Source organism: Tenrec ecaudatus, chromosome 2 (genome assembly GCF_050624435.1).
Source record: "Tenrec ecaudatus isolate mTenEca1 chromosome 2, mTenEca1.hap1, whole genome shotgun sequence".
Classification (NCBI taxonomy): Eukaryota; Metazoa; Chordata; class Mammalia; order Afrosoricida; family Tenrecidae; genus Tenrec; species Tenrec ecaudatus.
Window position 1 is genome coordinate 53,190,946 of NC_134531.1, and position 23,833 is coordinate 53,214,778.

General features: G+C 38.9%; 1 protein-coding gene and 1 pseudogene across 2 annotated transcripts in view; one reads left to right on the plus strand and one right to left on the minus strand.

Moving 5' to 3' along the window:
* GPBP1 (GC-rich promoter binding protein 1) overlaps positions 1-23,833 on the plus strand; it is a 79,620-nt gene that overhangs the window by 34,602 nt on the left and 21,185 nt on the right. The window contains exons 4-7 of one of the 2 annotated variants that reach the window (XM_075541054.1): positions 17,335-17,458; positions 17,587-17,810; positions 20,697-20,763; positions 21,841-21,900. In XM_075541054.1, the coding sequence (XP_075397169.1) occupies positions 17,335-17,458; positions 17,587-17,810; positions 20,697-20,763; positions 21,841-21,900 (475 nt within the window). The remainder of the gene's footprint in view (positions 1-17,334; positions 17,459-17,586; positions 17,811-20,696; positions 20,764-21,840; positions 21,901-23,833) is intronic. The other variant, XM_075541055.1, reaches the window with a different exon arrangement.
* Positions 7,370-7,909, minus strand: LOC142438780 (ubiquitin-conjugating enzyme E2 C pseudogene; annotated as a pseudogene).

The following is a 23,833-nucleotide window of genomic DNA, read 5'->3' on the forward strand; positions in this document are numbered from 1 at the left end:
GGCAGTTTCACGGGTGTTCTTGAAGTGGACCCGGAGGTTCGACTCTCTTGATTTGCAGGATTTTGTAGGGTTTTCTGAGTCAGGTGAGTAGCGAAACATTTTGGCAGGTCACCTCAGGCTGCTACAGTTAGAGGAAGAACGGTGGGTTCTGGGACAATTCATGGTCACTCTGAAAATTTCTTTTTCTTAAGGTGCTTTCCTTCTTCCCATCTTAACTCAGAAAGGATGATAAACATCATGCCCAGGGATGATCAGAGCGGAATCTTTAAAAATATTTATATAATGTCATATCTCCTCATGCCTTTTAACCTGTTAATTACTCAGGAAGTAGCCAGAAGTAGATGACTCTTTTTACATTAGGCCACATTTATTGACTAAACTGTTCTAAGATTTGTGGACTAGGAGGAGTTGAAGGAGGTAGAGTTATGAATTTCATTTTCCGGAAACTTCCAGTGCTTGACACCTGTGGATAGTAGGGGACGTGGAACATCCGTTGCATATTCTAAATATTGGCTCATTGTAGGAAAAGCCTGTCTGACAAAAGGTTATAAATTATCTAGGAATTAAAAAGGACAGGAATTAATTTCAACAGTAGTATAACTACAGTAAGCTAGATTGGAGGAGCCCAGGTTTTGCATTGGGCTACTAACTGCAAGGTCTGCAGTTAGTAAACCACGAGTCACTCCTCAGGAGAAAGGCACACCTTTCTACTCTCCTAAAGAGTTATAGTCTCAGAAACTACAGGGGCGATTCTACCCTGTCCTGTAGGGTCAGAATGGACTTGATGGTAAGTGACAGCTAGTAAGATGGTAATAGCAGCTCTATAACCCAAAAAAGTCAACAGTGGTGAGTCATTTTTGGTAGCGTCAAGAGGTTTGGCACAGTTGTCCAGTACCCCACCTCGCTGCCTACCCCAATGTGGCCTTAATAGGTCCATTTTTGGATGGCATCACAAGTTGGCATGCAGTGGTGGCTTACAACAACCCTTACTGTTAACCTCTACCTTAGTGAATCCAGACTGCTTGCGATGTCTTTAATCTATTAAACTCTAGTTTTCTAAGTGGCAGATGAGATGACTAGGTCATTGACAAAAACCCATATATCAATATAATTATAACCTATCCAGCCCCTTAGAGTGTTTATGGCAAGGGCTACAGCTTTTATTTGAGCTTATTGTTCTGGTTGTCCATTATTAACCCATTTAACTTTCCAGAGTTGGGGCAGGATGACTGTGCTTCCCAGTGGACACCATCATCTTTTTTACTTAACTGAAGCATTAGGGAATGGGTGTGTTGGGGAATTTGAGATACTTCTAAGCCAGTGGCTTTGGTGTACATGGTGGGGAAGGGAATTAGGTTTACCTCAAAGGATAGTCGCTACTGCTTCATGCAAAACTGAGATTCCTCTAGGGCCAGGCCAGGTGCACCCTAGAACAACTGTTTTCATTTTTTACCAATGAGTTCTGGTGGTGGGCCATTTGTTTTTAAATTAATCTTTAATCAACGAATTGTTAGTTACCATCACATCAACTCCCAATGTATGATGACCATTTCAAAATTAGAGTACCAGGCCAGAGCATCATAAGACATTAATGAATCAGGTGCTTCCCGGCAACTTAAAAAACTCAGCTGTAGACCAAGAGTTACTTTTCTAGAGGGAAAGTGGTTGGAACTTATGTTAGGCAGATAACAATATAAAATGGCCTTGATTTCCTGGGAGGTGTTAGGAATCAGCGCTCCATCTGTGGCATTCTTTAAGCAGATGAACCTTAACATTTTCAGTACAAGTCTACTTAACTTCTCATGACACGGTTGAGTTCCAAAGACCAGGTTGTTATGTGAAAATTAGTACTATATGGAAATGGAGGATGACTACATCATTTATGTAACTGCCAAACTCCTGAAAATCATGGCCCTGTCCATTTGACAAATAACCATAATAGCCAACTTTACTCCTGTCTCACATTTAAGCATTTGTTTCTGCCAGATGTGTGTCATTAATATGCAGAATAGTTGGATAGTTTAAAAAAATTTAAATGCAAAATAACAAATACCAAGAAAGCCAATAATTGAGGAATAAGCGTATACAATACCAGCTGTACATTGTTATAACAGTACAGTGAATTTGACTAAAGTCTCCATCTAAAAGGTTAGAGACAGGGTTCTTTAGAGATAAAACCAGATTGCTGATGATTTTATATATACATTTATAAAGATAGATATATTACACAAGAAATGAACTGTTAAATTATATACAACTAGATAAAGATATATAATACAAGGAATGAACAGTTAAATTATAAAGCAGTACAAATGGCTCAGTGCAATTCAGTCCCGTGAGAGAGTTGTGAGACCCTGGCAGTCCTTCAAGTCTTGAGGGCCGTCAGGTAGTCCTCTGTAGAGAGAGCTAGGCTATCCCAGCACAGGCAGCAAAAAGCAAGGCAGGTCACCAGCTGTCAGTCCTCAGTTACAGAGATGTAAATTCCAATTGTGTGGTCTTAAAGGGACCTCAACTTACAAGGACACAGTCCACAAGCTAGGCGTCTCACAGGTAGGGTACCCTTTGAATTGAGGCACAGAACAAGCAAGGCAGCCGCACACTGGTCCAATGATTAAAGAGCGAGAGACAAGAAAGGAGAGGCTCGCTGAGCCATTTATCTCTCCGCCCTTCAATTAATCCCACTTGTGTTTATCGGCCAGGCTGGCACAATAAACTATCTCAGTCACTTTATGCTTTTCTATTCTTAGCGCACTAATTTGAGCACCTTTTCCAGTACTGAGGAGCCCTTGTGACACAGTGGTTATGCATTGGGCTGTGATCTGCAAGGTCAGTATTTTGAAACTACCAGTTAGTTGCTCCCTAAAAGAAAGATGGGACTTTCTACTCCTGTAAACAGTTATGGTCTCGGAAACTCACAGGGGCAGTTCTACGCTGTCCTATAGGGTTGGTCTGAGTCAGTATTGACTCAGCGGCAGTGGGTGAGTGAGTGGTGGAACTGTGACTAAAATGCATGGCCGTCGGCAGCTTAGACCTACTAGATATTCTGTAAGGGAAAGATGCCAGTCTGCTTCTGGTTCTGTTCTGTTCTGTCTTGATGGTTATGATATGTCCAAATATGTGTCCGACAGTATTGGGCTGGTTTCGGTTTTGGTTTCTCACTATTAAGAAAAGAAACCCCAAACAACCATACTCACTGCCATTAAGTAGATTCTGACTCAGCAACTAAATAGCCCAGAATAGAATTGCCCCTGTGGATTTCTGAGGCTATAAATCTCCCCCCCCCCCATCATTTTGTTAGGGGCTCATACAACTCTTTATCACAATCCATACATAAATCCATTGTGTCAAGCACATTTTTTTGATGTCATCATTCTTAAAACATTGGTAACTTCTCCTCATTTTCCCTTCTCCTTCCCTGCCACCCCTCCCTTATAAGCCCTTGATAATTTATAAATTATTACTTTTTCATGTCTTACACTGTCCGATGTCTCCCTTTACCTATTTTTTCTGTTGTCTGTCCCCCAGGGAGGAGGTTATATGTAGATCTTTCCCCCTTTCTATCCTACCTTACCTCCACCTTACCGGTATCACCACTCTTACCACTGGTCCTTAAGGGATCATCTCTCCTGGATTCCCTGTGTTTCCAGTTCCTATCTGTACCAATGTACACCCTCTGGGCTAGCCAGGTTTGTAAGGTAGAATTGGAATCATGATAGTGGGGCAGGGAAGCATTGATGAATTAGTGGAAAGTTGTATGTTTTATAGTTGCTACACTGTACCCTGACTAGCTGAGAAGATAAGTTTTTAACATGTTTGTGACATGTGAAAAAGCACTAGTTGAAACCAACAGGTGTGGAAGACATAAATTTGAAGCCAGCTAACCACATAGAGCCCCAGAGAGACAGACAGACAGACAGAGAGAGAGAGAGAGAGAGAGAGAGAGAGATTTGAACGTGAGAGAATTTGGAATAATCAGCATGTAATTAAACCACGAGAATCTATGACTATGCAGAGAATATAGAATGAGACTAGGTTGAGGAGAAATGCTTTTCAAAGCAAACCCACTACCATTGAGTTGCGGTGTGCTTAGAATGGCCCTGCATTGGACCATAGGCTTTCTGGCACTGTAAGTCTTAATGGGATCCGACAACTTGCATCCTTCCCCTCTGGCGGGATTCCTGGGTTTGACCTTGCGGTTAGCAACCCAGTACCCAACCCATAGCGCTACGAGGACTCCTGGGAGAAAACTAGATGTCCAGATATAAAAGAAGAACATTTTTCAAGAAGGAAAGAATTGTCAGTGTTTATTTTTATAGAAAAGTCAAATAATTTAAGAATTTAATGGTGACCATTGGATTCAGCATAAAGTGGTCTTTTTGACTTTGTCAGAAGTAATAATAATATGGTTGTGAAAACACATCAAATTGCAGCTGTTCTTGCGAAAATAAGTTTCTTAAACAATGTTAATGAGAAAGAATTTGAAGACCAGAGATATAATGGGGTTGAGAGCTTTGAGGAAATGGGAGGGGAATTGGGTACTCCGGTAATCATTACTGATGGAATGGAAGGAAGAACACTTTTGTTATAAGTTGTTCAGTTGTGTACAATATTTGGAGAGAGTCATAACCTGGTGGTTTAAAATGGATTTTGTACCAAAGCAAGCTTTAACCTTAAAAAACTCATTGGTGGTAATGGGGAGAGGGTTGAAATATGTGTGGTTTTAGATCTATGTTCAATTTAAGTATTCAGAGTTGTACACCACAAAACTTAGAATATGAATAAGTGGAATAAAGAGCAGAAAAGAATGGATGGGATGAATTTTGGTGGGTTGGTTGCAGGTCCGTGGGCAGGAAATCCAACATTTAGCTATTCCATTTAGTTTTATAACAGTGGTTATAAAACTTCCTAATACCACACGACCCTTTAATATAGTTCCTCATGTTGTGGTGACCCCCCCCCAACATAAAATTATTTTTGTTGCTACTTCATAACTATCATTTTGCTACTGTTTTTGTTTGTATTGGACAACCCCTGTGGAAGGGTCATTCAACCCCCCAAAAGGGCCGTGACCCATAGGCTGAGAACTACTGTTTTATAACATCACTAAAACATGTTTGGCTTACATGTTCCTTTCTGTGTATAAGTGTTATTGTTGTTATATGTCTTCAGGTTGGTTCAGAAAGAGCGACACAACAGAACCAAATAAATTGTTCTTTTATTTGAGCCCATCATTGAAGCCACTGCGTCAGTCCATCTTGTTGAGGGTCTTCCTCTTTTCACTGCCGCTCTGTTTTACCAAACATGATATTTCTTATCAAGGACTGATCTCTCCTGACAATATGTCCAAAGCAAGTGACAACAAAGTCTTTCAAGGAAGCATGCTGGCTCTGGCCCATAGCCACCCTATGGACGCTAGAACAAAACACTGCATGGTCCTGTGCCATCCTTACAGTTGTTCCTATGTCTGAGCCCATTGATGTAGCCACCGTGTCAGTCTATCTCATCAAGGACCTTTCTCTTTCGACACCCCTCCATTTTACCAAACATGATGTCCTTTTCCAGGGACTGGGCTCCCCTGACGACATGTCCAAAGTATGTACTGCAAAGTCTTACCATCTAAGTGGCACTCTGGACTTCTTTCAATAGAGATGGTTTGTCTTTTTAGCACTCCATTGTACTTTTAACTATTTTTTTAACCTTTTCTTAGGGGCTCATACAACTCTTATCACAATCCACACATATACATACATCAATTGTATAAAGCACATTCGTACATTCTTTGTCCTAATCATTTTCAAAGCATTTGCTCTCCACTTAAGCCCTTTGCATCAGGTCCTCTTTTTTTCTCTCCCTCCCCGCTCCCCCCTCCCTCATGAGCCCTTGATAATTTATAGATTGTTATTTTGTCATATCTAACTATTCTTTAGCACCACAATTCAAATGCATCTATTCTACAGTCTGCCTTATTCAATGTCCAACTTTCACATGCTTCAGTATCCTCTGGTTTCCGCTATGATCACTTCCTTTTTATAAAAATAACTATTTTAAAGACCTTTTACTTTTTTCAACAATGATGTTCTTGATGTCTTTTTACAGCTCATCAAAATCTGTTCTTTAGATGTCTAGAAATTCAGGTGGGGTATCCTCAAGGTCCTATATTGGCTCTTATGGAATTCTTGTCATTTTCTTTTGGTCTAGCTGAAATTTCCATATGAACAATTGATGGTTGTTGGTCTTGCAAAATTCTGTTAAAATGGCCAATACCAGTTCATTTCAGCACACTAATGCCTGGGATGTCGGCATTTGTGTTTATTTTGGACTTCCAATTATTCCTAGAAGTTTGCAGCTGTCTTTTTCTTATATTGAGTTGTAACCTATCAGCCAATCAAGGTCCTGAAGGCTTTACAGTCTTCTCTACCTTGAGAAGGCAGCTCTTCCTGAATCATAGTTTTGAATGCCTTCCTACTGGAGGGGCTTATCTGGCACTATTGCTGACAGTGTTCTATTTCTAGTCAATAGATTTTCAGAAGCTGACAAAGTTCTGGGGCTATTCATAGGTTCTCAGTGACTAATTAGTCTGCTAGCAACTTCAAACAATACACATGCCACCACAGTACAACACACTGACAGAAAAGTGATGCATAAGTGTAAGTGATACACAAATTACTAGCATTTCTTGGTTTACTTCTAATCTTTAGATTATAGTGCCACAAATACTATCCTATAATATGAAGTATTAGTAGTATTTTTTTTTAGTGTTTTCAGCTGTTTTATTAAAACCACACAAAAGTCTGGGCATCATAACATAAGGAGCATTCTGGCTGTGCTTCTTCCAACACAGGTTTGTTTGTTGTTCTGGCAGTCCACAATACTTTTAATATTCTTTTGCCAACTCCATAATTCATCAATTTTCTTTGATCTTCTGTATTCATTGCTCAACTTTTACATGCATATGAGCCGATTAAAAATATCATGGCTTGGGCTAGGTACACCTTAGTCTTCAAAATGACTTCTTTGTTCTTCAACACTTTAAAGGGGTCTTGTGCAGCATTTGCCCAAATGCAACAAACATGTCCTTTGATTTGAGTGTTGTTTCTATGACCATTGATTGATCCTTGACAACTTGTCTTTTCCTTTATCATGATTTTGTCGTGTCCCCCCCCCTCCCCCCCCCCGAACCAACCCCAAATGTTATTTATTAATGCAATCATCACAGGGTGCAAATGGAGACTTAATTTAAAAACAAACAACAGAAATGACACCGCAGCTTGAGATAAGAATTCTACACAGAAATCAAGGGGCGGGGTGGAGGGAGGACAGACAGCTACAGAAGAGAAGAGAACACAAGGACAGGGAAGGACAGGGAAGGTCAGGCCTCTTGGCTGGAGACTTGCTTTGAGTAGGTTTCCTGCAGGTATTTCTTAAAGGCTGTGGGGTTTTTCCAGAGTTCCGCAGCATGTGTGTTCAAAGGGCTGTCGATGTTGGGCTCTCCCAGCAGGCTCTGGATGGAGAGGAGAATCGTCCTGATGTCATACAGGGCAGACCACTTGTCCTTCAGGATGTCCAGGCAGATGTTACCCTGAGTGTCCACGTTGGGGTGCTAGCAGGGGGTGAGGAACTTCACTGTGGATGCATTGTAAGGGTAGCCACTGGGGAGCTCCAGGGAGAGCTTATACCTCAAGTCTTCATAGACTGTACCAGCTGCTCCGTGGATGGTCCCTATCCACTTGAAAAGGCTGTCTGATTCCGGGAAGGCAGAGATTCCTTTGTCACCAGACATCATGAGGGTCATCAGCTCCTGTTGTAGTCTCTTGCCCACGGAACCCCAGGCTGCGCCCCCGCTGGGCTCGGCTCCTTTCCGGGTGGCTACAACACTGGCTGCGGCTGGGTCGCGGTTTTGGGAGGCCATTCGCCCGGTGTTGGTAGACGGGATGTTGATTTTGTCTATTGATCCAGTTGTGAGGATTCTTTTTCATATTGTTCAGCTTTTTTTTTTAAGATATCAAATTTTATTAACGGTTACTATGGTCAGTATACATAAAGTGGGGTGTGGAGGATAGGGGTGATGGAAAAACTACATGGATCATGAAATGGTACGCTGTAAACATTCTTGTAATTGCTGTCAATAAGGCTTAAACCTGTAAATAGCTGAACAGGCAAAAGTTGTGGTACAGATCTTAAAGGGGGCTTCAAAGAGTTTGTGGGAAACGTCCATTATTTTAATATTTATTTGCAGTCATCACGAGCTATTTCTTGCTGCTGATTTGGTTGTTGGCCTGCTCTTCCACCTGCATGGCCAGGCACAGGGCCTTCATGAAACCTTGCCGGGTTGAGTGATACTTGATAAAGTTGGTGAGAGCAGATTCTGCTTTGTTCTCAATGGTCTCCAGGTCATAGTCAAGCTGGTTGGTTATCTCGGGAGAACTTAAGTCATGTTGGCCCTTGATGAAGAGGTGCGAGGTATAAGGAGTCTCGGGCAGAAGACAGCTCTGGGAGTGCTGGCTATGAGGTGTTCAGGCTGTGGCCTCTTCTCTTACTGTTCAGCTTCGTGTACTATCAGCTGAACATTCAGATTGAATAAGTATGGCAAAAAGTATATAACCCTGACACATATCTTTCCTGATTTTAAACCATGCAATGGTCCTCTGTTCTCATATGTTTGCCTCTCTAGTGGTGTATATGTTCCACATTTGAACACAGTGAAGTATTCTGGAATTCCTATTTGTCACAGTATTATATATAACTTGTTTTGCTCCACACAACCAAATGCCATTACATAGTCAGTAAAACACAAACATCTCTGTTTTCTGCCAAGAGCCATCTGATGTTAGCAATGATCTCCCTGGTTCCATATCCTCTGACTGGCCTGAAGGTCTCTGGCACTGTCTGTCAAGTGTACTACTACAACTATTGTTGGATATGATCTGCAGTAAAATACATGTGATATCAGTGATATTGTTCTATAATTTGAGCATTCTACTGGGCCACCTTTCTTTGGAATGGGCACACATGAGTCTCTTCCATTTGGTTAGCTTGGTAGTTAGTTCTCTTCCAAAATTCTGACTTAGACTAGTGAGTGCTTTCAGCACATCAGTTTTTTTAAACATTTAAATTGGTATTCTATCAATTTCTGGAGCTTGCCTTTTTACTAATATCTTCAGTGCAACGTGGATCTCTTCCTTTAATGCCAACGATTCTTCATCGTATGTTATTTCTTGGAATTATTGATGGTTGACCAATTCACTTTATTTCAGTGGTACTGCATACTCCTTTTTTTTGCCTATGTAATCTTAGAATATTTCAACTCGGGACTTTTGTCTTTATTTCTTTAAGCTTGTGAGTAATAGAACATGTTTGTTTTTGATACCTGAACTCTAGGTCTTTGCACACTCATTATACTTAGTCTGGTCTTCTCGAGTTGCCCTATGAAATGATCAGTTTTTCCTAATTTCTTTGATTCACTTAGATACTCTTCATTTAAGAGCAAATTTCAGAGGTTCTTCTCAAATCTACTTTGGTCTTCTCCCTCTTGTCTTTTAATGATCTTTATCATTCCTCTAGTATGCTGTTCTTTAAAAACATATTGGTTGGGAATTAAGAGATATTACACTCCATGTTTCAGTTATACTATGTATAATTGTACAGCTGTTACCACATTCAGTTTGCAAACATTCTCTTTCTACATGGACTCCCTGACATAGTCTTTGAATCTACTGCCACCACTACTCCCTCCCTCTGAACTCCTTATGGTACTTGCTGTCCCTATAGGTTCCTCAATCCTGGCTTTCATATACTGAGAAACATATAACACAGCTTCAAGAGGTTGACCTATGTTGGCATAACACCTCTGAGATGTACACTAATTTGAACAAACAAAAACACTACACACCCAAAAAAAAAAAAATTGGAAACCAGATTGGGTCCAGCCTGCATCGTTGGGGCTGGGGAATCTACTCATAAGTTTCAACTCTTCAAGCCAGATTTATGCCTTTGATCTTCCACATTCCCCTCTCCCAAGCATTCTGTTAAGTGATCACTCTCCTCCCATTCCTCAGTTTAAATAGGGCAGGGGAGCTCTGCAGAGGCTTAGTTATGTAGTTCCACAGATGAATCTTAGGCTCTCACTGTCATCCGTTGACTTCTTCACACCGGATTCTCAGAATTTGGTTCTGATACTGATCCTCCTTTGACTTTGGATTATATGGATTTCAACCCTTTGGTGACTGATGATGGCATGCTTTTTTCATGTGGACTTGGTTGACAAGTCTCACTTAGATGGCTGCTTGTTTGGAGACAACCCTTTAAGACCTTAGGCACTATTTTATCAGATAGCCGGGTACCATCTGATTTCTTTTCCACTTTTTGCTGAAGCACCCATATCTTCTGTGTTCCCTTCCTGTGGGCGAGTATCGAGCAGGGCCAGCCATCCTGTAAGAACTAATTGTTCTTAAGTTGAAGCTAGGATTAGTTCTAGCCCCGAACTCATTCCTGGATCTATAGGGTTTTTTTGTGTGTGTTGTTTTCCCTTCAATTTGCTGTAACTTGGGAGTTAATACATATGCCATATGGTTCCATAGTTCAATCAGTTACATCAAACAGAATTGCACTGCTTCCATAATCAGTCTCCAAACATCATTCCTTCCTCCTGGATTCCTTGACATCATCTCTCTTCGATCTCCTCCATCCCTCTGTATCCACCCCCCCCCCAACCCTTGTTCTATTTGTTTTCCCTATAGGCATAGTGTACTTGGGTTTCATTTACCAACAAACAGAAAAATAACACAACTCAAGATGGTGACCTCCAATGACAACACACCTCTGAGATAATACCCTAATACGAACAAACATAAGCATAATAAAACAGAATGTCACAGGATTGCTGGAATAATATGTATTTAATACAGTATATACAGTGTTGATGTAGCAAGACCTTGTACATGTCGATTTTTCTGACTTAAGTCCTCAGGTTACAAGTGTGTCTGAGGTAGAATCCAGTTCACCCCATGGACTCTCACCAACGCAGCCTTGTGCATGCTGTGTGTGCCCCCTGAAGATCCAGGAGTCAGTGCCCCAGTATTCCACAGCACCTGGCCTGGGTTCCTGGGATACCTCCAGGCACCCTAGTTCAATGTTGCGCCACCCGCTGCACGCCACTAAAGACACTTCCCACCTAATGCCCCCCAAAGCATTCCCAGTCACTCCTCCCTCTACCTGAAGGTCAGCCTCCTCTCCCTTCCCCCCAACAGACATGCACCTATGTTCCCTCTCCTGTACTGGCCCTCCCATCATTAAGCCTATCGCTCTAACAAGGCCACCTACTTCTCTTTGGGGACCTCATCCCAGATCCACATGGCAACCACTCAGAAAGCATCCTCCCCCTCTCTGACCATTTGATACCAACTATCATGAGGCACCCTCCGGCCAAGTGAGGTATACTATACTTGGGTGGATGATCGGCACTGGTCCAGCTCTTTACCAGGCTGTCTGGTCCCCAGCCAGAAGACTGGATACTCTGCAAGCTTGAGCTTGTGCCTCTTCTGCTACTGGTTCTATCTCAGTTGACTCATACAGTATTTGTCCTTTTGTGTTCTACTAACTTCACTCAGCATAATGTCTTTCAGATCGCTCCATGTCTTGAGGTTTTTCATGGTTTTACATTGCTGTTTGAGGAATGCATACTATTTCATTGTGTGTACATACCAGTTTTTTTAAATCCTCTCTTCTATTATTGATGAGAATTTAGGCGCTTCCAGCTCTTTCCTATTGTGAACTGTACTGTGATGAACAAGGGGGAGCAAACGTCTGTATGTGACCTGTTTCTTTTTTCTTTTTGGTATATGCCCAGTAATGGTTTTGCTAGATCATAGGGTATTTCAATTGCCATCTGTTTTAAGTATCTTCTTATCACCTTCGACAATGGCTGCATGTATTGACAAATCCACAAGCAGTAGATAAAAGCTCCTGCATTTGTTCTAATTTTTTTTTTAATTGGGCTACAGTTATGGACATTAGGTGCTATCTCTTGGTTGCATTTTCCTGCATTTCCCTCATGGCTAGTGACTGGAAACATTTACTCGTGTTTTTTAGCCATTCAAGTATCAACCTATATGAATCATCTGTTTAGGTCCTTTGCCCACCTTCTCAGAGGACTGTTAGTTTTTTTCCTTCTAAGTTTGTAAAATTCTGAAGATCTTAGTAATTAGTCCTTTGTCTGTTATGTTGTTACTAAATATCAGTTCCCAGTCTGTAGGCTCTCTTTTTATTTTAATGAAGTTTTCGATGTACACAGTGTATTATTTTTAATCCCTTATATACCTGAGTAGAAGCTGAGTTCCCCAGCATATTTTTAATGCCGTTTCCTCGGCTGATATTTGGGTTGGCTTATACTCTAGTATATATGGTAGACCCACTCATCAATTTCATCTTCCACAGTATGTGCTTCCTTTGTTTGGTATTTATGATAGTCCATGTATTCCCTTCACTAGGGCTCCCGGTTTTCTCATGGGTCATCTTGGTAGCTTTGGGTTTTACATTTTTAAGTCTTTGCTCCACCTTGAGTTTGTTTTTTTGCATGGAGTGAGACATGGGTCTTGTTTCATTGTTGTTCAAAAGGATATCCAGATTTTCCAACATGATCTATTGAAGAGGGCACCTGCTTCAGAAAAGTCAGTTGTCTGTATGTAGATGCTTTTATTTCTAGGTTTTCTGTTCTGGTACATTGGTCCGAGGTCTATCATTATACCCGTACCAAGTTGTTTTGACAACTGTGGTTGTATAGTCAGTTTTGAGGTCAGATTATGCAAGACCACCTACTTTGTTGTTCTTGAGGGGTTCTTTGCATGTTTTGGACTTCTCTTTCCATATGAAGGTGGTAATCAGTTTATGCATTTCTTTGAAAAATGATTCTGGACTTTTGATCAGGATTGAACTGAGTATGTGGATTGCTTTAGGTAGTATTGATATCTTCATAATATTGAGTCTTCTGATTCACAAACAAGGAACATGCATAGATCCCTTTTAGTTTCTTGTATCAATGTTATTTTCTTCATACAGGTCTTCAGTTTTTTTTGGGGGGGGGGTTTAGGCTTATTCCTAGATGTTTCCACTTTGCGTGGCTATTGTGAATATTATTGATTCCTTCATAGCATTTTCTTTAGCCCCATCACTGGTATAAAGGAATCCAATTGATTTCTGTTTGTTAATCTTGTATCCTGTTACTCTGCTAAACTATTGTTTCCAGCAATTCTGTGGACCCTGTAGGAGTCTCAACACATAAAATTACCATATATACTTGTGTATAAGTCGAGTTTTACAGCATTTTAAAAATGCCGTTTTCGTGGAAAAAAAATTTGGTGCCGCGGCTGATACTCAGGTTGGATTATACTCAAGTATATACAGGATATCTTCTGTAAAAAGCAAAAGTTTCACTTCTTTTTTACCCAATTGTACACCCTTGATATCTTGCTGTTGTCTTATGGTATTGGCTAGGACTTCAGCACAACGTTGAATAGAAGAGGGGATAAGGGACATCCTTGTCATAGTTCCTTATTCAGTAGAAATGTTTTCAGCTTTTCTCCATTGAGTATAATATTAGCTATTGGTTTTTCATAAATGGCTTTTATTATATTGAGGATTTTACCTTCTAATCCTATCTCTTGAGAGATTCATTATTGGGAATGGGTGTTGGGCGTTATCAAATGCTTTTTCTGCCCCAATAAAATGATTAAAAAGCTTTTTCTTCATCAGTTGATAATTATCTGGTTATGGTATAGCTCTTGTCATATTTCTTGTTGATATGTGGTAGATTACGTTGTTTTTCAAATGTTGAACCAGTCCTGGTATGAATCCCACTTGGTCATGTATTATCTTTTTTGATACGTTTTTGGATTCTATTGGCCAAGATTTTGTTGAGGGTTTTTTTTTTTTTTTGCTATTGTTGAGGGTTTTTGCATATATGTTCATGAGTGCCCTGCTCATGGGTAGGCCATGTCTTTTTTTTTTTTCTCCTCTTTCTTTCCCCCTCTTATTTAGTTGCCTGCTGCATGTATCCCTGGCTTGGGTTTGGCCTCTGTCATAGTTGCTGGGATGTATGCATTTAGTAGCTTTTCCCCTATGCCCTCCCCCTCACCTCGGTGGACTCATGGTGTACTTTGCCATTTGTGCTTGGCTTACTTCACTTAGCATGATTTCCTCTGGTTCTTCCCATGTGGCAATGTGCTTCATGCATTCATCACTGCATTTCAGGGATGCATAGTACTCCATTGTATGTATGTACCACAGTTTTTTGATCCATTCGTCTGTTGATGGAAATTTGGGTTGTTTCCAACTGCTTGCAATTGTGAACTGTGCTGCGGTGAACATTGGAGCACAGATGTCTGGCCGTGGTTTGTTTCTTGCCTCTTCTGGGCATATGCCCAGTAGGGGGATTGCTGGATCGTATGGTAGCTCAATCTCCATCTCTTTTAGATATTGCCAAATCGATTTCCATAGTGGCTATACATATATACCTATAGGTCCACCAGCAGTAGACAATAGTTCCTAGTTCCCCACAGTCCCTCCAACACTTGTTACTTTCTGACTTTTTGAATTGGTCTATCTTTGAGGGTGTTAGGTGGTATCTCATAGTTGTTTTAATTTGCATTTCACTTATGGCTAATGATTGGGGACATTTTCTCATATTTATTGGCCATTCAGATTTCTCCCCCTTGGAAACTTCTGTTCAGGTCCTTTGCCCACCTCCTTAGTGGGCAATTAGTTTTTTTTCTTATTGTAACCTTGCTTAGTATTGTAGATTTTAGTAATAAGGCCTTTGTCTGATATGTCATTGCTAAAGATGAGTTCCCATTCTGTGAACTCTCTCTTACTCTCTTGGTGAATTCTTTCGATAAATCACACAGGTAATTTATCTTCAGTATATTCCCACTTATCAATTTGTGACTCCTCTGTATTTGTATCCTTCCCTATTCCAATAGCCTATGTATTCCCTGTACCAACGTTCTCAGGTTTGTCCCGATTCCCTCATTATTGGTCCTAATTGTTTTGGGTTTTACCTCAAGGTCTGTGATCCACCTTGGGTTTATTCTTGTGCATGGAGTGAGGTAACGATCTTGCTTAGTTTTTCTGCAGGTATATATACATTTTTTCCAGCACCACTTATTGAAGAGGTACTTCTCTTCAACATCTTCTTATTTGATTTTTTTTGGCCCCTTAATCAAAAATCAGTTGCCCGTATGCTGAAATTTTAATTTCTGGGTTTTCAGCTCTTTTCCGTTGGTCTGAATATCTGTTGTTATACCAATACCTCACTGTTTTGACCACTATGGCTGTGTAATACATGCTAAAATCAGGTAGAACAAGCCCCCCAACTTTTTCTTCTTGAGGAGTTCTCTGCTAATTTTGGGCTTCTTCCCTCTCCATGGTAATCAGTTTTTCCAATTCCTTGAAGAAGGATGATGTTATTCTTATCGGGATAGCATTAAATTTATATAGTACCTTGGGCAGAAATGATATCCTACTATGTTGAGTCTTCCAATCCACAAGCATGGGATATTCTTCCATTTGTTGAGGTCACTCTTGGTTTCTTGTAGTAGTGTTCTGTAATTTTCCTTGTACAAATCTTGTTTTTTTAGTCCTGTATATCCTTAAATATTTCAATTTATGCTCAGCTATTATAATTGCCTCTTCTGTGATCTTGTCCGATGTGTATAGCAGTCCAATAGATTTCTGCTTGTTGATCTCGTATCCTGCCTCTCTGCCATATTCCTCTATTGTTTCCAACACTCCATTTGTGGAGTTTAGGGGATTTTCAATGTATAAAGTCATATAGTCTGTGAATAATGATAGTTTCGCCTTTTCCTTTCCTAGATGTCTTTTGATGTCTTTTCTCTGTCTTGTATTGTTAGCTAGGACTTCTAGTGCGATGTTAAATAGGAGTGGGGAGAAGGGGCATCCTTGTCTGGTCCCCTTTTTCTTTTTCTTTTTTTTTACCATTCTTTCCTTTTCTTTCTTTCTTTCTTTTTTTTTTTTTAACAATTTTGGTCCCCTTTTTCAATGGAATTGTTTTCGTCTTTTTTCTATTGATTACCACATTGACTGTTGGTTTTTCATGTATAGTTTGTATTATCTTGAGGAATTTTCCTTCCATTTCTATCTTCTTGAGTGTCTAACAGAAATGGGTGTTGGATGTTATCAAATCCTTTTCCCGCATCTAAGTTTTTCATGTCAATGTGACGAATAATACTAATGGTCTTTTGTATGTTGAACCATCCCTGCATCCAATGTATGAATCCCACCTGGTCATGTGAATGATTTGTTTTATCTACTTCCCGCCCGCTCCCCCCATGAACAATTTCCATTTTATTTCCTTTTAGGTTTGTTTTTCTTTAGCTTCTAATGTTTACATAGTCTTTGGAGGAGATCATGGGGGCAGCACCTGCAAGTCTAAATCGATGTGGGGGGTTATGGTCCTTCCGGGCTTCACATGAATGGTTCAACAACTCACACAGTAATGCAGCTTCACATACAGCTTGGGAAGCATGTATGTGTTGAAGAGACTCGCTTTGGAAATTTCTCGGAAGGCCACTGCCTCCACTGTGTTTCTTATGCCGAACTTCTTAATGGCATTGTCTTTGGGCACGCAGCGGTCACAGTTCTTACAGCGAATGGGTTGCACATGGCCACGGCCTTTCTTGGCACGGCCATTGTTAAGCCTTTTCTTTGTCGTCTCAGAAGCGAGGACGCGAGAGCTATGTATTTTTGTATTCTATTGGCCAGTATTTTGTTACAGATTTTTGCATCAATGTTCATTAGGTATATTGGTCTGTAGTTCTTGATTCTTGTGGGATCCTTGCCTGGTTTTGGTTTCAGAGTTATACAAGCTTCATAGAAGGAGTTTGTGAGTTTGTCTTCTTTTTCTATGTTCTGGGAGAGCTTTTGTAGGATTGGTGTCAGTTCTTCCCTGAATGCTTGGTAGAATTCTCCTGTGAAGCCATCTGGTCCAGGGGATTTTTTGTTGGTAATCCCTTGATAACCTTGTCTATTTCTCCCATTGCTATGGGACTGTTGAGATTCTTGACGTCCATCTGGGATAGTCTAGGAAGGATTGTTTTTCCAAGTAAAAAAATCCTTTTTTAGAAGAAAACAGATTAACAATGGAATCCATCTTAAAATGTTAATACTACCGGTTAGCAAACATCTTGGAAATAGTTGCAAAATGTTCACCTCTAACCATGGAAAATTCTTAAGTATGGCCTCAGCTAGAATGTTACTGATTTTCATGTTTATTTACATTTTATAAGTACATTTACCTTACAAGTTGTTTATAATTTGTTCCAGTCATCCCTGAATTTTGAGAAGCATTCTGAAAACTTTTCATGGACAGAAAATCGTTATGATGTAAATCGTCGACGACATAATTCCTCAGATGGCTTTGATTCTGGTATTGGGCGTTCTAATGGAGGTAAAAATTGCTGGGGCATGCTAGAGTTTAGGATAAATTTCTTCATGTTCTTTAAATAATGTTTTGTTGCTCAGTCTTTTAATTGTAACCATCTTTATTAAATTTATGCTATTTTACTGTTAACAAAGGTAATTTTGGAAGGAAAGAAAAAAATGGATGGCGTACACATGGAAGAAACGGTACAGAAAACATAAATCATCGAGGGGGCTACCACGGTGGAAGTTCCCGTTCTCGTAGCAGTATTTTCCATCCTGGAAAAAGCCAGGGGCGACATGAAAACAGTACACCTGACAATGACACTGGGAGGAAAGAAGACAAGAGGGAGCGGAAACAGTTTGAAGCAGAGGATTTTGTAAGTTTTTTGTATTTCTAATACCGATAAGATTTTCTGCACCTTCCATTTTAGTGTGTAGCTCTTTCTTGACATTTTACTAGTACAGCTCATTTGGTTCAGAGATCACACCTTGCACTTGTTTTTAATTTGTTTATATTTTGTGAGGGCTTTTTGTTCACAATTCCACCCCTCTTCCATTTTCTTTCCCTCTTCTCCATCCCTTTCTGTTAAGCTTTGAAGATAAAATTTTATCACATGACCTTAAAAACTTTAGATATATTTATATCAATTTCAACAGCTTCACTTAGAGTTGCTTGGCTAATTTGCAGATATATCATCTTTTGGAAGGAATAATTTAGTGTTATTTTTATTTCTGTAGGAAATAATTGATTTATACATGATTTCATTTAATCTTAAAATAGTTCTGTGTCTTCAAGGTACTTTCTCTAATTTTTTCCTGGTTAGGGAAGGGAAATTAATTAGTAGCTCGGCATCCAATGTAATTAGTTATGTTAATTAATTTACTTGTAATAAGTAAGTCTCACTCATGTGGTTTGAGAAAATTTCGCAGGTTCCAGAGAAATTGATCTAGTGTTTAATTTTATTCATCTAGTTCTTGTGGTTCATTCCTCTTACCAACTGTGGGTAGAGAACTGAACTTTATATTATGTGCTGTTTCTTAACCCCCCCCCCAAAAAAAAATCACTGTCCATTGGTTTCACATATAGCATTCATTCAGGAACACATTTGGGTGGCTCTGAGTTCAGTCTCTGACCTCCAGATACTCAGAATAAATAGGTGAACAAGACACTCTTTCATTGAGTCTTAATTATATTACAGGCAGTCATAATAAAAAGAAAGATGATTTTGCAGAGAAATTAGACATGAAATGGCTTCAATCCTGTCTGAGGGAAAACAGGGAAAAAGACAGAGTTTCTACTCTTATAAAGGATCAAAGTCTCAGAAACTCACAGGGGCAGTTTTACCCTGTTGTATGAGGTAGCAGCTACTTAACGGTAGTGAATGAGTGAGAAATGGGAAGTAGGACAAAACCCAAGGAGCCCTGGTGGTTCTAAGGGTAACTTCTTAGAAAGTCACAGTCATTCGGAGAAAATAAGAGTTATTTGGAAATGATTTGAGTGACTGAGGGAAAGAATTTATAATTTTAGGGTTGGGAGCAAGGTAAAGGGAAGAAAAGAATAAATGATTCATCAGTAACTTCAGAATCTTTCTGTTTCTGTGGCCCATTTAATTTGGTGATAATCATAAAATGGTTTCTATAGTATAAACTAGTGATGCTGATATTATTCTTTCTTAATGATGTGAGAGTTAAATAAGGAAGAAAGTAAGTCACTTGAAACAGCGTGCTTAACACAAAACAAAGCTTTCACTATTCTTATTAAATCCTCCTCTGACTCCCAAGATGGTGGACATCAGCTGTGCTTTGCCCTTTAAGTATGGGCCAAGAGTATAATTTCTTAAGATTATACTTCCTTAATGCACTTGTAAACCAAAACATAAATGTATTGGTCTCGAGTTAATTCTGATTCATGATGACTAGTTATGTATTATATAGTAGAACTGATCGATAGTGTTTTCATTATGGAAGTGAATTACCGTATCTTTTTACCTAGCAGTTAATGAATGGGTTTGAACTGCTAACCTTTAGGTTGGCAATTAATTGATGACAAATTCTTTGCACCACATGACTGCCTAAATGCACTTTTATTCCTCACCTAAATTCTATTAATCTTATTTAGTTTGTATCTCTGAAGAGATCACTAAGTATGCATGAGTACTCTTTAAGTGCTTTACAGTGATGTTAGTAGAGTGTTACTAATTCTATGAGTTCCATTTATATAATAAATCATTCTATCCAGTAAAATAATTATAAAGTGCCTTTCAGGTAAGGCACAAAACCTGGGTGGCATAGTGGGTTATACATTGTGGTCAGCAGTTTAAAACCATCAGATGCTCTATGGAACAAAGATGAGGCTTTTGTTTCTGCAATTAACCTCAGAATCCACAGGGCAGCTCTACCCTGTCTAGTATGGTCACTGTGTCGCAGTTGATTTGATGGCAGTGAGTTTTGTTTTTTCCCTCAGCCAGTTGTGTTAAATAATAACAGAGAATACCTATCTAAAACAAGCAATGTAGTATTATAAAGGAAAACTATATCTACCAAGATTGTACCTATTTAATTGATAAAGTGATGGGGCAGCTAAAAAGGATAAGGCTCTCCTTCCTCTCAAAGAGATGTATTGACACAGTGGCTTGCACCATTAGGCTCCTGCATAGGAACAAGTGTAAGGAGGGTACAGGACTGTGCTTTTTTTTCTTTCTGTTGTGCATAGGCTTGCTATAGGTTGGAACACCTTGATGGTACTTGGCAACAACAATGCTGACTTCAATTTTATTGCTTTTTAATATACTGAGCATGTCTTAAATGAAAATTAAAATTTGCACCTTTTTAGAAAATGAGATGACAACTAAAGCATCCACGATAAAGGTGCAATAATGGCAAAGTTGGAGAAGACTCAGCTTTTCATTTTACTGCTATTGACATGCTTAGGAGGAAGCTTCCTCAAGTTGATATGAAGATCATAGTCACTAGTTTTCCAGCGTGAGAATAAATATTACCTGTACTTGGAAATGAGACTGTTAAAAAAGATGGTTTCCTTGTATTAGTGTTACTATTCTTTACACTGAGTAGTTAGTATTGGTACCATTTTAATGGTCTGCAGAGTAAGTGGAAAGTATGGTTTATGAGCCTTTAATGGACAGGAGTTTGATCTGTTCATTTGTATAATCTTGTATAATTGTATTCTTTTAAAGGATTCATTATTTTAAAATAAGAGTCATTTAAACATTAGTTTTGATATTTTTATTCAAACTTTCTTCTAGCCATCTTTAAATCCTGAATATGAGAGAGAACCAAATCAGAATAAATCTTTAGCTGCAGGTGTATGGGGTAAGTAATTTCTGGTCTGTCTTTGAGGGGTACAAAAAGTTGGTATCAGTAATTTTGATCCCCCTTGTTAGTGTTTTAAAAATGTAAAGCTGGCTAGGCTAAACTTAGTATTTTAAATACTTATTTTTGATGTGCTAAGATTAAAAAAGTTTATCGTTTACACATTTATCTTTTAAAAGCAAGATATTTGGGTTAGAATAGTTTGATTTTTAAACATTTATCTACACATGTTAGTACCATTAAGTATACTTAGTATGACTATGATTTAAAATAATAATGTAAATTAGTGATTTTGGTGTCATTTTTATGAGCAGCCTGGTAATCTAAAGAAACAAAAAAATTAGTTTAAATTTATTAGTTTTTCAGAGTTGAAAACTGGTTAACTGAAAAATAAGTACTTCTGATCATAGTGTAACATGAAACTAGTCTTTTAACGTATGAAAATGGTTGTATGTAGACTGGTCATATAAAATTGTAGAAATTTACCTATGCAGATACTCGATATTGGAGATAATTTGCCTATTTCATTGTCAAAGCTTAATAAGAGTTTTTCTGGTAGTAATTCCCTTTACTTCAAAACTGCTGAGAGTTTAATTTTATAGCATCTTACAAAAGAATAAGCTGCACTCATTTTCAAATTAGACAACTTTTGAAAGATTCAAGTGAAGTTTAAAATAATGGAAAATTTTAAATATGGAGATTTGACATCTGAAAAGTAAAATTAATTATTTGATGCCAAATTGAAAGGCGCTGTGTCCATGTTGGAACTTGTACACCTGTTTGTATTTTTCTATTGAAAATCACTAACTTAATAAGACAAAAGGATTGTGGCTAATGACAACATACTAGTCCTAACATTAAAGGCATTATTTTAAACTTTGCCACTTCCTGTGTTGTTCTTTATTGTATTGATGGGGTACTACTCTGGGGAGTTACTTTATTTCCTTTTGATCTCCCTCTTTATTTATGGTATTTTTGTGGGTGGAGGTGGGGGTTGATCAGACACTTTTGTTAGAACCATGTGAATGGCTTGTTTTTTTCTGTATTGCAAATTAGTATTTCTACCACTCTCCCCAGGCCTACACGCCCAGACACACACATACCCAACCAAAAAAATCTCCCAAGCTCCTCTCTTAGGTATGTTTCCTTATTATTCAGTTTTTCTGGGAACAGCTGATTGCATAAGAATGTAGAATCACATGGAAGGTGTTAAATAGCAACTCTAAGGAATTAGGAATAATTTGCATTTTGATTAGAATGAACGTAAATAAAACATCAAGAATGGTAGTGATAGTTTGTCATATAAAACTACCTATAGATACTATTGGTACTGATCCTTCATTGATTTAATAATCTTAGAAATGATTTAAAGGCAAAGACATCTTTGAAAATAATGAGACTAAAGTGTATTAATATAAAGATTTTGATTCTACTGTTTCAGGATTGATCTCAGGATATTGAGCAGTAGTTGAAAAGATGCTTAGAAGGAAGATGTATTCTTTACTTTGTTTTAGGTAAACTAAAAAGTATATCTGTATTAGAGAAAGAATATGGTGTGACTTGGTTAACTGTTAAATTCCCAGTACTTTTTGTAGTATGAATACAATGAAATTTCATTGTATCACTCTTCACTATTTTGCTCTCACTACCCTCTGGGTCCACAAACACCGTTTTTCCCACTGCAACATTTAGAATAGCTATGTTCCTGAGGAAGAATTAAGAGAATTTTAGCAAAGACTTCAATAGAGTTTTTCTAGAACTGCTTCCCAGGTAAGTCAAAATTTAACAGCGAAAATGTATTATGTATTAAGAGTTAAAGTTTATCCCTGAAATTAAAATTTATGTGTTAAAAGGACGAATTAAGCTATATTCCAACGTTAAAGCAAAACTCTTGATTGGAAGTGAGTAAGCTATTTAAGATAAGTTGTTGTTAGGGGCCACTGAATTGGGTTGGATTCATAGTAGCCCTGTCTGTGTGCAAAAGCTTGTGAGCACCCTGCTCTAACCAGCAGAGCTAACCAGCCTGGTTATGAAATGTTACCTGGTTTCATTTAAGATATGGTTGTGTTTAATTCTACTCAACACTTAATTAGCTTTATTGGAGCTTCCTATGTGTAGTTTATGTCCATGACTTTTCCATGTTTTCCTTTACTGTGATTACGATTGCTATTCGTTGCATAAGATACATGTTTATTAAATAATAATTATTTTTTCATGTTTAGTAATTTAAAATGAATTCAAGGTACGGTTGTCTTCCTTCTATCAGTAAGACTTTTTAGAGAATTTAGGTGTGTGAATTGATTTATTGGGAGCGAAAAGAGGAAAGAATAGTGTCCGTTTTATGGGTTCATGTGCAGTTGTAAAAAGGAGCTGGGTGTGGTGGTGATAGGTGGAGTGGGGGGTGGGGGTTAAGTGATTAAGTGTAGGGTCATTAACAGTGGGGTAGACAAATCATACTCAACGGCTACCCCAAGGGAAGTAAGAGGTGGTTGTCCCTTTACTTCTTTAAAAATTACAGCTTTGGAAAACTTCAGGGCCAATTAGTGCTACTGGGTCCTTTTGAGTCACTATGAGTTGGAGTAGTTTTGACCATATAGGTCAATAACAACAGCATGCTTTTTGACCCAGTGTGAGAACTTAGCATTGAGTGCTTAAGATTTTAAGTACTTTTAAGAAAATTCAGTCACTGTGGTGTAGTTGGTTGCATCTTGGCCTGCAGTCCTCATCGCCTACAGTTAGAAATGCCCAGCTGCTCTGAGGGAGAAAGACTGGGCTTTCCACAACAGTTAGAGTGTGGCAACCTACCAGGGGGTTGCTATGAGTCAGCATTGACTGGGTGGCTTTCGGTTGTTGGAGTGCTTGACCTGAACCTGGTTTTATTTCAAGCCAGCATTTATGTATGTGTGTATGTATGTATGTATGTACGTACGTACGTATGTACGTACGTACGTACGTATGTATGTATTAAACTGTAAGCCTTTGCAGGAGCAGAAAGCCTTTGGTTTCAAACTGCTGACCCGATGGCTCGCAGCCCAATTTGTAATCCATTGTGCCACCAGGACTCTCGCCA